Source organism: Dermacentor silvarum, chromosome 10 (genome assembly GCF_013339745.2).
Source record: "Dermacentor silvarum isolate Dsil-2018 chromosome 10, BIME_Dsil_1.4, whole genome shotgun sequence".
Lineage (NCBI taxonomy): Eukaryota > Metazoa > Arthropoda > Arachnida > Ixodida > Ixodidae > Dermacentor > Dermacentor silvarum.
This window is the reverse complement of record NC_051163.1, coordinates 32,192,963-32,211,134: the sequence shown is the minus strand read 5'-3', so window position 1 is coordinate 32,211,134 and position 18,172 is coordinate 32,192,963. Positions and strand designations below refer to the sequence as shown.

The window sequence follows — 18,172 nt, the reverse complement described above, 5'->3', positions numbered from 1 at the left end:
TGAAACAATCTTGGCAAAGCTTCAAAGCCGGTAATTTCCTTATTAGCCTTTAAGTAACACCCAAGCAGACAACACGCGCACCTGATGGTTAGTGGATGTGACGCAAATACCAGTATCATCACCTCAGATTTTCACTGCACTGTCGGCATTGCCTAACCTCGAAGGTCGTGCTGGGCAACTACACTGGTTTTCAATTTTGTGGGCTGCGAGCCACTTCTGGCAGGTGATCAGTTCTGATAGATGTTCTTTTTTATTACTATGTTTATTACCATGTTTATTACTTTTTTTTTCTTGATGCATCCGCTGATATTACATATTTCAAATGTAAAATTTTGCACTGGAGGCTACTCTGTATCTTTACTATCCGAAACTAGACTTTTATATGTTCTGAAAATTTTGTTGCTGTTAGCCTTTAAGCTGCCGCCCCTAGTGGTCCTTAGCTTAGTACAGTCTAGCGGCGATGCTTTTCGCTCACTCGGTCATCTCGCCGGTCTGTCCCCCTCGCAGGCCATTTACAAGATGGTGGGGTCTGTGATGAAGATGCCGGAGGACGAGTCGACGCCCGAGAAGCGCACCGACAAGATCTTCCGGCAGATGGACAAGAACATGGACGGCAAACTCTCGCTGGAGGAGTTTATTGAGGGCGCCAAAAGTGACCCCTCGATTGTGCGGCTACTCCAGTGCGACCCTCAGTCCTCTCCACTGATCGCCGCCAGCGTCGCTACTGCCTCCTGACGCCGTCGCCCTCTTGCGCTGCCCCGCCCACTCACCGGTGCATCAAGCTGCTCCTCCTACCTCCTCTCCCGCCAGACCTACCAATCACGGCCAAGCGCGAGAGTTCTCTCTTTTTCTCTCTTAATTTCACTGGGGAAGCCACGCCCTGTGTCCCCCTCCCAATTCCTTCGCTCTTTCTCAGCTTTCATTGTAACGATGCTTTTTTGACTTCTTTGTCACCACGGGCTGGAGCTGTGTCCTGGAATGATGAACTCTGGCAGTATGTCGCTTTTGGCATATTCTAAATGACTGATCCAGTGAAAGATGCTTCATTTAATTTTGATTTGTTTCAACCGTAACTGCCAAAAGGCATTATGTACAGTTGGTGACAAACTCAACTCGGACAAGGAAGACACTCCTATAGCTGCTTAACTTTAGCAAATGTGGGCTATACGAAGCAAAGATTGAATGCTTTGAAAGGGATACACATTAAGCTAGCACATTCAAGGCTAACCAGAAATCTCAAGCACCCTCTGCAGGAGAAGCAGAAAAGTAGATAAGGCTTGTTCTGGTTAAGTATGATGGTGACTGATCATACGGGGAGGCATTCACTTGTTCATTTGCTCGGGAAATTAAGGACGTTGTGAAAACAATAAACCAGACAATATGAAAAGGAAAAATGCAGTCTGTTATACATTTCTAGCATATTAGTTTCATTACTTCCTATAACCCTACAGTACTAGTGCAAGAAAAATTCTACGTAATCCTTGTTTGATTAACAATCTTAAAGAACTGTCATTTTATTTGCGAGACGTGTTCATGTGCAGGAGTGGTGAGTAAACCGTTGGCATTATTATTTACGATGCTTGGTTGTCAAAGGCCAAATATTAGTCTTCAGGCAGGTTTCTTTGAGCGTGTGATGATTGGCAGAGCCAGGAAAAGTAGATTCAATGAAAAACATTTGCGTGCAGACAGACATATTTGTCGCTGGAGTTTGGAGACATCTGTCATGTTCAGCTAATACGCTTTCTGTTACAGCAGGGCATTAAATGTGCTTGCTTATCTTTGTTAGCTGGCTGCACCCTCGGAGAATATGACGACGCCAATCATAAGCATGAAGTGCTGGTAAAGAATGAAGAAAAATTTGTCGCTGTTTGAGTGGCTACCTTCTCCACAGTGTGGATAGTACGAAAGCAATGCAACCAAGCAAACAGGCAAACAGCTATGTTAAGTATGTGCACTACCCAATAAAAACCATAAGTGACGTTATGGATGGCATGCACTTAGTGCTGCTGCGGAACATCTTGCTCCTAAGCGAGGCATCACGCAGAAATTTGCATCACGCTGGAATAGTGTCGCCAAAAGTCGTCATTCCAGTAGACCTGCCCCTGGCTTGCACCTGTGCCACTACGCCGCACCAATTTTGTGAAGAATGTACCGTCAGTGTGGCATACGAGTATAGCACTGTCTGCACTGCTCTTGCACCTGTCTGCACCACTCATTGTGAAGGGCAGTGATTTAGTCATTGCCGGTCTCAGACTGGTCCATTGCTTTGCGAGACAAAGGTTAATGACCCTCCTGGCTGAAGTGCTGTCTTGTCCACGCTCAGCTATCACTGTTTCACAGTTTAATACGACGCTCAGGTGCCGTGTTGGCTGATTTATTACAGTCAGAATTACATGTGGGCAGTCTATGGCAATGCTGATCTTAAGAACACAAATTTACTAACAGAGAAGTGGTGTTACTCTTTTTTGGAACATGAATACTGACATAATGTGGAGAGGTTTTAAGACAAAGTGGAGAGGTTCGGCGTTTCAGTGACAGATGACGCCAGCATTTCTTTCAGTATGAAGATAGTGTGTTGATGTGTCACAACCGCAGATTCATACCACATCTAACATGGTATTAAACAAATTGCTGCACCAAATAAGTGCTACTTGTTTGTGAAATTTGAATGTGAACAGCTGTTTATCTGAGAGAGCCACCATACTCGTCTCCTTAGGTATGACTTCGACATGACTTTGTAATGGAAGTGTATGGCATTGATAAATGTAAGATTAAAATGGCTGAACCCTAGAAATCGGCTGGATGATGAAACCTGAGAATGCTGCAAGTTGGTGCTTTAAAGTAGAGCCAGACTATTCGAATGTGCTTAAGAATGGAAGCACCGGAGAAAACGGTTCTCTCAGAGCTGGTATGCGAGGACAAGGCACGGCCAGGAGCCATGACTTTTGTTTTATATGCTGTTGCCCCTGCACAGAATTTTCAGCACCGAAACAGGATGCTTGGCTGCTGCATTGATTGGCGGTCTTCACAGCAAAGCTCTGGGCGTGGCCACACGCTAACACTATTTAAGTTGCAAAGCCACGGTACAGGTGTGTTGTGCAAAAGAAACAAGAATGCTACTGCGCACAAATGCTGCTTTCTGTAAATGCAACATTGGCACCCTTTTCGGTCCTCATTAAGAGCTTGTCCAGTATTTGCGGGCTGTTGGGCTCTGTTGCATTATCATTGCCCGCTTACTCCATGCTCAAGCACGCATAGTTTTTCTTGTCTAGCGGCAACTCTCTAGCGTTACTAGGTTTATTGCGTTGAAAGTTTCTAAAAATGTTTTTGTTGCATTTGTTGCGTCACATTGTTGCGTGTGTTTTAAGAGGAGTACTGACATGACATTTTCGACTTATTATTTTTTGCAATGGATCAAGGTTTGACTATTCTAAACCCTAGAAATGATAGCGGCAATCGTCGGAGCACTCTAAATAGGTTACTTTAACGCTCGTTTATACAAAACCATTTCTGTACGCAGGAGATGTATGCGCCATGGTACGCTGGCTCACTTTGTTCCTGCGACCACTGCGGTTGCCATACTTCGACACCGCCAAAAAATATCTACACAGCACTCTCATTTGCTTTCTTAAAAGTGACATCATCGTATACTAGCCTTACTGCTCCATGCTGTCAGCAAATTTATGTCTGTGTCGGGACGTTGCAAACTTTGACGCTAGTCCGGCATTTCGAGACCATCTTTAGTACCAAATATGTTTCCCAACCTTCGTGCTTGCTAAGTCATCTTTTTATGTGCAAGAGTGCTAGTATCTACAACTTTAAAAAATTATGTATAGGAAAAATGTATCGGTACTCCTTTAAAACTCCCAAAGTTCCAGCGACCCAACATTCTGTGTTCATTTGCACCGCAGACTTCATCGCCTGTTTCACTTATTTTCCGTGGTTGTCTGGATCAGTGGCCTCCGTAACACTGTTTGACCCAGCTCTGCAAGCATCGTGTGGGTACTCACTGTGGAGATTGGTGGACTCTAATGGCATTCTTAATTGAAGTGATGAAGAGCTCATTTGAAGGTGTGACGTTTGGCATCCTTTCTAGGATACCTCTCGTTCTCTGTGCTGTGACATACGATGCACTTACGCGGCATTACTTGAAATTCAAGTGTGAATGGTAAACTAAACGTATGCTGTGTCTGGCTGTCGTAGGAGCTGAAATCTGACTACTCAATGACTTCAAGGCTTTTTGTCTCTACTGTGCATGGTTTAGACACTTGTGTGATCATAAAGCTGCAAGCGCATTCCGAGCGCTTGGTGTTTCACTTTTTGTTATTGTGTAGGAATGATGGCTATTGAGGCGTGTTGATTGTAATTTATGAACTTTCTCGCATTTTGTTCCGCGTTGCATTTTGTGCGCGTACAGTGTCATGAACTTCTTGGATGTTTGGTGTCTTATTTTGAACGCTTGTGTGGCATGTTCTTTTGGATGCCTTAAGAGATGTCTCGCACCTTTGCCTTTTTTCAATTTTTATTCCTCTCGTTTGTTTTGCTCAAATCATTAGTCAACTCAGCTTGTTCTGTGGCCTTGTCTTGAGTCGCAAAATGAGAATACTATCTTTAGAATCATCTGATCACCCAAAAGGCCACATTATCATCATAGCTCATTCTTAGCTTGGGTTGTTGTCATTGGGACTCCTCAGAAGGTGCATTTTTCGGCACTCTGGACTTCAGGGGGAGCTTTCACATCCTCAACAGGCTTTTTCCTCATTCTTATTTAGTTTTTCTCTGCATTCGAAACAGCAGTTTATCTTTCCTATCTCTCTCGGTGTTCTTTCAATGCAGTGTGAAGTTTGGTCATAGCCATCATGTTCCTCCACTTTTATTGACACATTTAAAAGCAGCCTCTTTAGGAATTAGTTGGTTGTCATGAAAGAGTTCTGTGTAAAGTGCCGAGGGCAGTTTGATTTTACGCCACTGTCTACTTAAGATGCTCTTCTGGTTTCACTTCAGCTACTTTATCGCAGTCCACTGACCTCTCGAAAAGTCTTTGCCCTACCCACGCGTCAGCTGTTTCTGGCTTTCCCAGTGATTTTTGATGCTCCTTAGGCATGATGCCCGGTGATTGTACCTGCAAACGGTGCTTTTGCAAGGCCCATCAGGAATTCGTGTCTTGGAGGGAAGATAACGAAAAGTTTTTCTGGAGTGGTGTCAACCTCTAGGTTGTTTGCGCCGATGGCGCCTTTCCCGTTGGCTCGATGTGGCAACGCAGTTTTTCCCATGGTCGCCGTAAGGTTTATGTACAGCTTTGGCGACATCGTTGGCGGACAGAAAGTGGGAATTCTGATGTCCAGCAACAGCGACGTCATTTCGGTCTTGTTAATACTGTGTCCCCGGGGTAGGCCAAGGGTGGAACAATGAAAGGGCGGGGAGAGGAGACGTATAAGTTGGCGCCAGGCATTGCTCAAAGGTGTCACGATGTGAATGGACAGCCAAACGGACACAAACAAACAAAAAAGTGCGATGGCACTGTACTGCAGGCTTTGAAACATGATGAGTCTGTGAGCGTTACCGTTCTGTGTTGTGGGCTGTGTGTACAAAATAACACACTCGAATCAGGAGGAAATACTATGCCCTTTGGAGTGGCTGTAGGATAACGTCAGAAGCGACACTCCTTAGTGTCTAGAACATTTTACATACTGGCACCCTCTGCCCTCTGGTGGCAACAACGCAAACTTCGGTGCATGGTCTGTTGTGCCCTGTCTACGCACTCTCTCACTGATCTTCCTTTTACGTCAGATCATCCAGTTGCTGGCACATGTTGGAGCATGCACAGGTCTCGTCTGCTTCCTGTTTGTAACTGCCCCATGAGTTAAGTGCTTGAAATGCTTTTTTTTTCTTCTCCGAACCGTGTATGTTAGGATTATTTCTGAGCCATCTTCAAAAAGCCTCTTGTGTCATCATCATGAGTGAGGAAAAGGAAGACGATTGATTTGTAATCTGTGCAGACTGTGGTGTGCCTTAACACTCACAGACTCTCATACTGCGAGGTCCTGCAGTTGCATTCTCTGTGCGTCGTGATGGAGTCGGTCCTTTTCACCGTGACATGCATGGTTGCCACCCGTTTCTCCTTTTGCGTTTCTTCTTGCAGGTGGGAATAAAGCAGCGACGTACTGGTGGCACAGGTGACCCGACGGGTCGTTTGTGCTCCATATTTTTCAGACAAGTCTGTCACTATTTGCATGCGTGCCCCGCCTCATGGCAGTTTTAAACTGAGTACGCCGTGATTGCAGCCCTTGAGCCAAAATGTAATATTCCTCGCTGTCTTCTTACTGTGTACAAAACCCGTTTGCATAATTATCTTTTGTATCACGCGATTTGTGCAAGACTGAAACGGTCCTTGTCAAATCAAGTGCGCTGCTGAATCTCACGAGTCATCTTGCGAAAGGGAGGGCCGAAGCTTGAAGCTTGCTTCTGTGACTGCTGGTGCTTTTCCTTTTTAATGTATTTCTGGCTGCTTGCGCCACTATGGCTTGATTACGATGAACTAATATTGTCTCTAATTGTGTTGACCTATGTGGTGTTTATGGCCCAGACGTACCCCCCCCCCCCCCCCACCCCTCCGAGGTGTTTTCATACTCAAGCTGTTGCACTTTTTTGACATCTATTCCACACACCTACTATACTGAGTCACTTCGAATACTGACTTGATCCGCATTCTGTAACATTGCTTCTGTGGACACTTGTAGTGCGAGCATATATTTGTCGAGACCCGCTATTATATGCGAGATTCCGGCTCGCGACCAGTATGATCACTTTATATTACTCCTGCTTTGAATTACTGAGTCGCCGCTTGTGCTGGATTGTGTGTGCAAAATGTTTGGTGGTTTCTCTTTTTGTCGTGTGCATTTGTGTTGTGCTATTTCCCGGAATACACACCAGTGCTTTGGTAGCTAGCAGACCTGACTTTGTAAGAACATCTTGATTAAGGGAGATTTTTTTGTAACAGCTTCAGTTTAATTCATATGAAAATTATGCTGTGCTTCATGCTGTGTTCACATTGTCATTGCACATTCCTGTGATCATGCTATTGTTGACATAAATGCTCTGTTGTTGACATCAAAGCTAAATCGAAAAGCTTTCTTGGTGAACATATTTGATGCCTCTTACAATGTGATGGCAGATGGAAGAGGTGATGTGAAACTCGTAATTGAGTCCTGCATTTTAGTTTAGAGCTGAAGTGCAAACTTGCAACATGAGCAAGTTTTGCAGCAGCTTACATGCCACCCATTCAAGCACATATCGGTGTGCGTTGTGAGTAATCTGATTCGCAAAGTGGTTAACAATTGCATGTGTTGCTACACAGCAAGCTAGGCTGGTCTAAAATTGTTTGGGGGGAAACAGGGTTAACGTTACTGTCATTAAAGGAACACTAAAGGCAATTATTAAGTCAAGCTGAAGTGATTGACTAGTATATTTCCAGGTGTCCAAAATTTTCCTCAATGAGAATGGAGCATTTTAGTGAGACTATGATGCCAAGTGTTAGGCAGAATTGGCTCCACTACTGTGAACGTAATAGTACCAGCTTCCGCAACAATCTGCCCTGTTTGACTGGTAAGTTGTAGTCAACTAGTGATAGTAAAAATGTTGTTAATTGTGTTGAGGTACAACATGCTAGAAAAAGGAAGTGTCGCCAAATTGATTGTGCACTCCTACAGAAGTAACTTGCTGGTGTTACTTGTTTGCACTGCTCTGTCAGTGCTATCTGAAGAGCGTGGCACCCTCATTGTGTGGCACCTTCATTAAAAGTAAGTGTTACAGTTCCCACCGGAGCAAGACCTCAGAGATTGCTGGCACAGTGTAGGCTTCCTATCTAAGAGATTCTGTTTTCCTACAGGCGATTTGAATTTGTATTGTGAAAAAGATTGTGTGGCCTCTTCGATTGCAATTTCAGTCTGCATTTAAGTCACTTCCTGATACACAGCAGTGGCTGCGAGTGTGGTGTGGGGGAAATGCTAGTCAACTTTGATTCAGTGTTTGCCTTTAATGTTCCTTTAAGGACAACCCTTATGATGAACTCCCCTCACCAAACATCCAAGACAACGATCCCATTTAACTTAGTGTTCTGTTCCAAACCCTTGCAGGCTGTTTTGGTTCATTGTAGACTGAAACACAGTTTGTGTCATCGGTGTGGAACTTTGCCAAGCCACTGGAGGCAGCTTCTCTTTGAGGCTGTGGCAGTTAGCGAGAAGCAGTTAATGAGCAAGTAAGAAGGGGCGTCCTCCACCTACTCCCATTTGACTATCTCAGCTGTGTCAGCTGATGCCTACTGCAGTCCGATAACGAACATGTTGCCTGCTTTCAAGACTACCGTGAGGACATGTATCTACAGAAGCATAAGGTGTGTTCCTGTTCTTAGTGGCATCACAGGCAGTCTAGCTTGCCACCTAAACAGCTATACAGTGTGCACTGGAATGCAGGTTCCATAAGCCAACCTGCCAAAGCAGACATGCTTTTACTGCACATAAAAAAAATGTGGTGGTCAAATATGGAGTTTCACATGACACATAGCGCCTGTCTCGGAGCCCTGTTAACTCAGTCGGCCAGCCAAGGACTCGTCAAAAGTCATCAAAGCGCCAGAACATTGATACAGCACAACCCCCTTCCCCCCCCCCCCCCCAAAAAAAAAAAATTACATGCGCTAACAGCATTCAAGAAGACACTAGTGAACAGTAGTTGAAATTAATAGCTTAAAAGTTTACACACCCAAAAGCTTAAACACCCATTTGTTTAACAGTCGTAGTAATACTGATTATTTGGACCCTGTTGACAGCAGATTCCTAGCAAAGTGTGCACCGATGTTGACTACTTTTATTGACTTCAATAGGCAGTAAAAGTATTTTCTCTGCTGGAGAAGCAGAATGGGATTTAACGTGGTTGCCATCTGTATTGACACTTGTGTATATACATTATGCTGGAACACTTGGGACACACCAGTTAAGGGTTGATGGCACAAACATGGTTACAACTTCGGCTACAACTTAACTTTGGTTTGGAACAGAACGCATGTATTGCTTCCGTCTGTGTCAGCTAAGGGTTAATGCCAATCAAACAGTATTTCCTGCTGTCTTCCTACCTGGCTACGCTTCCAGTGCGATGTGGCACTGCATCACAATTGTCTTTCTCTTCTCTCTCTTCAAGTTGTACTGTGCTTATTTATTTATTTTGAAAAGGGGGGACGGCAACTTTGTAATGGGAGTGTTTGCTTTCCATTTTTACCTTGCGGGTGAAAGGTTGTGAAGTGCTTCTTCAGCCCAGCTGTATCCTCTGTGTGGTTGCGTGAAAGGCAAATGTTTCCACGTTAATTTGGAGTTACTATACCCAGAATTTAGAATGACTGTTTGTCGACAAACCAGCACATTCTTTCAGTTCTTGAGATGGCGTTTGCTAGTCCGATCTGAAGCACGAGAAAGAAGGTTTTGTGTTTCAGTGTGCTGATGGCTGTCAGCAATTCAGTAGCTGGCGAGGCGTGCTTGATTCGTCGACGGTGAAAATTGTGTGTGTTGCAAAAATAAAGACTGTGAATCTGCTATGATGCGTGATCAGGTTTGAGCTGCTCTTGGTCTTTTCCCGTTTAGCACATCACAAAAGCACCTTCGTTTCTGTTCTCGGTCAACACTGTGGAAATCATGTGCTTCTGTCGAGTTTGTCACCTTAGCATAGTTAAGCTTCAGCAGTTTGAACTATTGCAAGCTATGCATGAGAATTCGTGTGTATCGGGTGCAAGCCAATGCTGTGTGGCGGAAGGTGTGTGTCCTTCAGAAGATAATGTCGTGCTTGGCATTGAACCACTGCTACTCACTCACCGACCATTTGTTCAGAGACATATGAACGTCAAAAAAAAAAAAAAAGAGGAGGGCAAATAACCATGGCGATGCGACAAGCCGTCTGTACAAACCCCCTGCCTACTGTGGTGACCATGTCCATCTAGCATCTCGGAAGCGCCGACAAGAAGAAATGCAGGTGTGCGTCTCACCAGGCAGATCATCTGGTTTTCCGTGAGCCGTCATCATTTCTGCAGATCGCTTGGCGTCGTCCAGGGCTTTGTGCTAAGTGCCCCTCAGTGCTATGGTCAGCGCAAGAGTGAAGGAAGAAAATAACAATATCTCAACGTTGTACTCGGTAGGTGATAGACAAAGGTCTTAGGTTGGTCTCTTTGCTGTACACAGCTGCCTCCGTGGTGCGTTTATGCCGAGATGCAAAAGGTGCCGAATCAGTTGCAATTTCGGTATGGATGGAAGTGGTTGCCATGTTTTGGCCTGGTGGAAGCATTGCAGGTTGGGCGAAATGATTGAGGGATTAGCCGAAACACGTCTTCAAGTGAAGCTTGATTTCTGGCATCTGGTGGGTTTAGCTGCTGCGGTCAGTGGTGGTGGTGGTGGTTGTACTGAGGAGAGGACGATGGCTGTTGCGAGGGGTGGGAGAGGCACGACACCGAGAGAAGGAGAGCTAGTAACAGTGTGTTGATTGGTCGGCGTAAGCGATGACGCCATCAGGTCACAGTGGTGTGGCGGACACTAAAGCTTCGATCACACCAATTCCGCAGGCATCTGCGTAGTTCATTTCTTCCATGGCTGCTCCAAGCGGCATCTTCTGGATCTCGGCGTAAACCACCAGTGTGGCTGTGGGCCTAAGTTTCTGTGTTATTTGGATGTTTAGATGGAAATAGCGCAGTACCGAATTAAGCATGTGTGCTACAGTAGGCTGTATAGTGACAAGCTCTGTAGGTGTATTTTATTGTAAAACGGGCGTATTGCTCCAAGCCAGACCAAACTAAGGACAGCTCACTTTGGGTGGTACACGGCAAAAAAAAAAAGAAAAAAGAAAAAAAAAAGCAAAGAAATGCAGTGCGAACAATATAAGTCGTCGGAGGAGGAACAGACGGTACAATTCCTGTTTGTTGGGTTGTTTGTGCAGTTTTTTTAATGTTATGCACAATATATGCCAACTTGTCTAGTTCTCACTTTCACAATGGGTGGTTCTTGCAGATTGTGGCTAATGCAAGTTTACAGCCTTGGGCCTCGTAGCAAACATTTTACTACATTTTAATGTTCGATTTGCATCAAAACAGCACTGAAAATTGGTATCATATTTAATCGATGCTCAGACTCTCGGTTGATTTACAGTTCTGGCCTACACATTGCACATGGCAAATTCAAATCAAGAGTGTTTCATGTGCGAATGGCAGGTGCTGAGCATGTTGCACATGAGTTTGTTTTGTTATTTCTTCTCTCTGCAAAATGCTTGATTGAGTTGAAAGCTTATTTTAGCATACAGATCAGTTTCTATCTCTCTGTGCTGACCTGTGTCGTCACATTTAATGGAGGGCACAGTTAATTAAGGAATCTTTTTTTTTTTCGTGTGTATGTGATGCATGTGCCCTAGTGATATAACTGTTATGTCTGTTGTTTGCTGGCTGCAAAATAATGTCACGGTGAACGTAATCAAACGGTTTTGTAATAAGGTGCGACTAGGCTATAGCTTGCACTGATGTTAGGACATTCTCAGCTTTTTCTTTCACTTTTTGGTTTGTATAACGATGGGCGCTATGCATCTTGACACTACTGAACGTATCATTCATCGCTGCCGTGATGTAGAGATTAAAAAAATATATATACACATGGTGCTTTGCTGCTTGGCATGATTCTCTCGTGGTCCATGCTTTGGTGCCGGATTTTTATGATACAGCTGTGTAGCTTTATAGACAGCCTGTGGGCTAATGGCGAAGCATTTTTTTTTTGTTGCCATATTCTCGACATTGTCAAGACGAGCACAGCAGCAGTAGACAGGTCTTGGCGTTTGTTTTATGTTGATCTCGTCTCGTTGCATGAAAGAATGTCATCTCCATGACATGTAGCAGCATGTTAAGCAGGGGTGTCCCAGCTTATAATCTGCATTGTTCATTTGAAGGTTGAGGTAGTACTTCCCGTGAGTGGAACCCCAAGACAGAGCACGATGATGGCCAGGGGTCTTCTCATTTATCTTTGAGTCAGTGAGAAATATTTTCACTGTGGCTTTTTTGTCCTGTTCTCGAGCGAGCCCCTTCTGGTGCACATCACAGTTCTTGCTTGCATTTCACGCCACGTAACAGACAGTCATGGTGCAACTCATTTCCCTTTGTTTTGCTTGGCTTCTGTAATGATAACACATTACCCTTTGCATAGGTTCTACCAGTAGCCTGTATTCATAGGTCTTGTGGGCCTCTTGCAATTGCTGTAATAACACTTGCTGAAATCCAGTTTCTTTGACCTCTCATGCAAGCATTTAATTTGTTTCCTTACTGAATGCACTAAGGTGTATTGTTGCCCAAGGTATTTTGTGAGGAAAGATTATGACAGATGTACGATTAGGCATTAACATTAGGGAATAAAACATATATCTAGTACCAAAGAAGGCATTCATTTAGCGTTCACTACTATATGCTATTAAGCATAAGCAGAGATCCAGCTTTGGCGTTCTTGGTGCTACTTTAATGAAAAAAAAAAAAGATACAGTGCCCATTCTTAAGGCATTTGTGGCTGCTCATGTATTATACGTACAAGCTCTCCTGTCACTTTATTTTGCATGTGATTAACACTAAGCTGTGTCACTGACAGTCCCTAGTGCAGTGTAGTTTTGAGATACGCAGTGCATTACTTTTGCCCTCGTCTAACCCGTAAGTTAAGAAATACAGGAATCTATGGGAACAATGATGGTACTGCATTATATTCACTCCAAATCTGTAATAATGTTTCTGATGCTGAGCCTGGACTTGCAATGGCTTCAGGGTCAGAAGAGAGCTGTTGCATGTCGCGGAATGGATGTTCACTTGGTTTAATGTGGCTCTATCACGTAAATTCACTTGCGCATACTGAACACTTTTTAGTGGCATTTCATCAGACCGCATGCAGTCACATGCAAGGACATGCAAAGACGTTTGCTTGCCAAGGCACTGTTTAGGGCACTTTCAATTGAGACAAATTGCAGAGAGCATGAAATCTGATGCCATTAATGCAGTGTCTGTAGGTATGTTTGACAGTACTATTGCTTGTGCACATCTTATGTAACTCTAACACTGTTCTATGGAGAGATACTGCAAATTCATAAGGAACCTCGAAGCTTGGACTTATTTGTAAAACCATGTCTTGCACACCGGTCCTCTATGTACGACAGGTGTGGTAAGAATCGTGAATTTCTAAACTGTATCAGTATGAGACAACTGCCGCTTTTGTTTTCTTGCTAGCCTTGTTCCTTTTCCGGTGTTTAGCTATCTTTACTAAGCCTTTTTAATGTGCTTTTTCATAAATATTGCTTGTGCACTTGTATCTGTATGTTTGCATCAACACAATAAGCGAGTGGACTCCATTAGTGTTTATTGCCTTCTTTGAAAAGTGAAAAAACAAAAGCAGACAACAACTGTGAAAACCATTTCTTTTTCTGTATTTATCATGAAATTCCAATAACACATTAGCTGTGCAACTTCTTCATGGCATTTCTGTTTGCAGTGATGGTGTTGTCTGGCCTAGTAAAGGTGTAAAACGTGCGAGTGCCATGAACTCGTAAACATTTTGATTTATTGAGGTGTAAGTTTGCCACATTAGGTTGTAATATTTACCAACTTTAGAGTATAATTTTGACACCAACAAATTTACCGTTTCTTTGCATACTTTCCAGTCACGAAAGCAGTGCATTGTGACAATGTGTGTCCAGTAGGGTTCGTTACTGGAAATTGCCTAGCTCACAACATCAAAGGCAAGCAATGCACACAAGAATGGTATCAATTAATGCTCTCTAGGAAATTAACGTACCAAAGAGTAAGAATTTTAGGGTTGTATCAAGTGCTTGTGGCTCATTTCGGACTAATTTGGTTCTTGCTTCTCATTACCGTTTTGATTTCGATCATTCCTAATTAGTAGATGTGCACCTTTACGCAGCAGCTATGTTAAATTTAGGCAGTATCGTTAGAAACAGAGTAAAACAGCCCAAATTATGCAGAGTACTGGTATCTGACAACCACACTGTCTCACTCTGATTGCAGTCAACATGAAGCTACGTTAGTAGACAAGCATGCAGCTGTGAGGGCATTGTATTATGTTTCTTTTTTTGGCATGTCAGCTGGCTTGTTGGATGTCATATTTACCTACTTGCCCTGCATAGTGACCTATAATTAGTAGTGTTATTGTAAGGAAAGAGAAAGAAGTGATGAAAAATCTCGAAAGTCATACGAGGAAGAATTTTTCAAAATGTGTAGGTATTTGTTTTCTAGAGTGGTGAGCTTCTGCAACACTTTTTCCTACCAAATGTTGAACTTACAAGCCAGCTTCATCATTTCATTGCTGATTTCAAGCATACCGTTCAGTCGGCCCACACTTTCACCTCCTCCCAGAACTCCAAGACCAGATTTTTACTATGAGGGCATTAGTTGTATGTATACAAGCCCATGCCTTTTGCATAAAGGCTTGGTCGAAGACTGAGACTGCTTGAAGAGTTGTTAGGAGGCAAATGTTCCAAGAGTATTTATTGCCTGGTCCCATTGCTTGTGGGTCCAGGTTGACGTACATGTGGGGAGCTTCTGCGGACTGGCTTCTCCTGATGCTCCGTTCTGAAACTCTGTACTTACGACTAGGCCTTAAACAAGTGTAGCCATGCATTTGAAGAGAAAGATGTTCAAATTAGTTCTTGGTTTAAAGAGAAAATTTTGGTGCTCCACATTATCTCAACTGTGGAACCTGCATAGTTGTTTCTTTTACTGCTCATCATTCAGCGATAGTGTGTATGCATGAAAATTTAAGACGGAACTCAAGTGTGTTTGTTAGTGGTGGCATATTCTTATCCGCACCCTTCCACTAGAGGCAGTAAATTAAGCATGCTTATTGCACATTTAGCACTTCAATTTTTTCTCTTTGTAGCCTAGAAAGTTCCTCGAGATCTGTATAGAATCATATGAAACACATTGTAAAACCTAACTCTGTGCTTACTTCATGCTAAAAGAAATGTTTCAAATGGAACTTCAACTCTACTGTCAGTAGCTGCATCGTAGAACATGCTATAATGACTTTACATTCGTCTGTGAGTATTGAAAAAATCTAGTCGTTAGCATCGCAGGATGAAAGTATCCTGTAGAAGCGGATGCGACTACTGGTGCTGCAAGCAGCATAAATTGTGGATAGAGCAAGTTGGCCACATCTTGGAACAGTTGTTCACCAGCTGACCCTAACGTAAATATGAATGCATTACTAACGTAAGAACTCTGTCATATGCTAGAATATTAACCTGGAGCTTCCGGCAGCCAACTTTTTTCACACACAGCTATAGAAGTGGGCCCTGAATTCAGTGCAGATGTTGATTCTGTTGTGAAGATTTACAAAATGTTAAAGCTATGCAGTTATTTGGTGACTTGCAGCTGGTTGTGCAGAAGCACTAAGCCGTTTCACCTTCTTCCTTACACAAGATTACAACTATAGTAGTGCATTGCTGCATGGAAGATCTGTTTCGTATTAACTACACAAGAAGGTACTTTGCAGCCTTGCATTCGAACAGAAAATTCACTTCTCATCGTGCTTGCTTCCTAGATGCTGGACCTAGTGTTTTCTACACTTGACCTTTCAAGCCTCTTTTATGCTACCATGTCCCATAGACTTGTCAAGAACATTTGACCATAAGATGGGTGAACTGCTTGCCTTGCTTCCTAAATAAGGTGTCTTCAAGCAATACCTTTTAAATGTCTAGTTCTAATAAACGTGTGCCATCGGCAGCCGGTTTATAAAGTTAGAAATCAGAGAAATGCTTTACACTGGTAACTTCAGTGAATTAGCTAACATCTCCTGGTTGCTTTCATTCACGAAATACTTGCTGCAAGAGGGAAGTTGATGTCAACGATTACCTTACAGACGATTGCCGTGAGATCGCAGGCCTGCATTAAGTTTTCACATCAGGCTGTGGCCTCTCTTCTGATCCTGAACATACTATGAAAAAATGTCTTAAAAAAAAACAGACAGCCCAAAACATTTTGGTAAGCGCTTCATTGTTTCATGCATTGACTGGTTTTGCAATGTGAATTGTAAATGCGTGCTCAAAATTTAAGTTACTGTTGTGGTCGTTTGTAACCAGAGCTGTCTACGCAAACAAAAAGAAAAAGAGCCAGTCACTTCAGTGGCACAGAATGTGTATAGGAGGCTACTGCACTGTTGCTTTGCTGACTGTCTCTTGTACAAAGAAAAAAAAAAGGAGGGGAACTTTTTACACAATGGAAGGCTTTAATTAACGTTCATGCTGTCTGCTCGAGTGCTTTGTCATGGTATACAGATGGAAAGCAGAATGAAAAAAAAAAAAAATTTGCACTGTCGAAGAAGTGTGTATGTAGTTGTGTGTCTCTGCGAACACAATCACCCGTGTTGTCTGTGGGGTGTTGTGGAAAGGTGGGCGGGAAGCAAGGACTTCCAGTGACCTGTCTACGAATTTGTGGATTTGTCGTCCGAACACTTGGAGCTCTTGATTTGAAGGGTATCTTAAATAAAACTACTCCGTAACTTGTAATACTTGTGAATTCCTATGGCATAGAGTTGCCAGGACTTGCTGTGAAAATGCTTTTTCTTTTGTGCTTGACACAGTTTCGTCGATGCTTCAGATGGAAGGGACACTGTATGTTGTAAAGCGCAACTCTAACTGCAAACTGATTTTCTGCGAGATCTACTCGTTTCTTGGCACCAAGTGTTTTGGTGTTCCTAGCCTATCCCAATGAAGAGTCGTGTAAGGAGCCTCCCTTAGTACCTTATCAAAAGGCTAATTGGTGACATCGTCACGGAAAAGGAAATAAATGGTTTCGAAACATGCTATTTCGGAAGGTGTTGTAATATGTCATATGTTTTCGAATTATGCCCCCAAGCACTCGATGATTTACTCCGATGGTGTCTGATTTCTCTCCGATTGGCTCAAAGGAGAAATTGTAGGCAGTGAATTGGAGTGTTGTGAAATGTGCAGAATAACTGCCAAACTGCGAGAGCCATTGATGTGACGGACATAAAAAAACTGGCGCATTCATTAGCCCAGAAGCTTCATATATGTCTCTTTTGTGTCATCCAGCCGGCTGTAGGTAAACTGAAGGAATTAAGCGACGTTGTGCTATACGCGAGAGCAAGATGCATATGCAGCATTTTCTTTTTCACTGACGGGGGCACAGAAACGCACATTTGGCGGATGATCCCCAGAACTGGTCACGCGAGATGGCTGCGGATTTTTTTTTTCTTTTTCAAGCTGACTCTTGCGACCTGTGCGACTGAGGGAACGCGAGTGATCGGCCAGTCAGTTTGTCCCGAAGTATGATGGTTCCTCCTTTCGGTATCGTCTGACACCAAGAAATATTTATTTAATACACCTTTGCTTTCCCGCTTCTGTGAGTCTTGCGTCGTGTTTCGTGTATATTGTGTGTTGACTGTGGACGGCGTTGAATCTCTTCATCTTCCTCGTGGGGCAAATGGGAATTTTGCGAGTGCGAGCTGTCTCTTGTACTCTATTTTTATTTGTCTCGTCTTCACAATTCCCCCTTTGCGCATTCTGATTGTACTCAGAGATGATAAAGATGTGAAAAGAAAAACTGTACATTCTCAGAGCGCGTGCTATGTAGATTGAATGCTAATAAAGTTCAGTTCTTCCCGAAGAGACGTGTGCCTGCTTCTCCAATGAGTTTCTGATGCACCGGCACGAAGCCAGGGTGAATCTTGTGTGCAAGTCGCAGTTTCGCCCCAAGGGCGAATCATTGATAGCATAAGTATTAGACTAATTACGCGAAATAATGTTGGTAGATTTATGGGCAGAAATTGCAGTAATACTAGCTACTACTACGAGCCCGGACGTACAGCATGGCCAGCGACGAGAAGCAGGACGAACGGCGGCAGAAGCTCGCCACATGCATGTCGCAGCGCCGAAGTAATTTTACTTGCCCGCCGCTTCGTGTCTCGGAAACAAGCCGTCGGTGTTGCGGACTGCAGGAACGTTTTGCTGAACGCCATTGACACCGAGCCGAAAGCTGGCCGGAGTTCGGCTGCTGCGCGGTCGCGAACTTGCCGAGAAGTCGCCGTGCACTCTCGCAAAAGAATTAGGAGGGCGCACGCTTCACCGGGAGAAAACGAATACGAAAGTGCTG

The 18,172-nt window shown here is 43.6% G+C and overlaps 1 protein-coding gene across 2 annotated transcripts in view; it reads left to right on the top strand.

Moving 5' to 3' along the window:
- The window catches only part of LOC119466043 (neurocalcin homolog), a 129,530-nt gene extending 111,844 nt beyond the window's left edge, over positions 1-17,686 (top strand). Inside the window, exons 4-5 of one of the 2 annotated variants that reach the window (XR_007463994.1) lie at positions 508-7,805; positions 7,989-17,686. Coding sequence is in view for 1 of the 2 variants with exons in the window: in XM_037726537.2 (XP_037582465.1) it covers positions 508-735 (228 nt within the window). In the remaining variant the exon portion in view is untranslated. Of the gene's footprint in view, positions 1-507 lie in introns of both variants that reach the window. The other variant, XM_037726537.2, reaches the window with a different exon arrangement.
- The last annotated feature ends 486 nt before the right edge of the window (positions 17,687-18,172 follow it).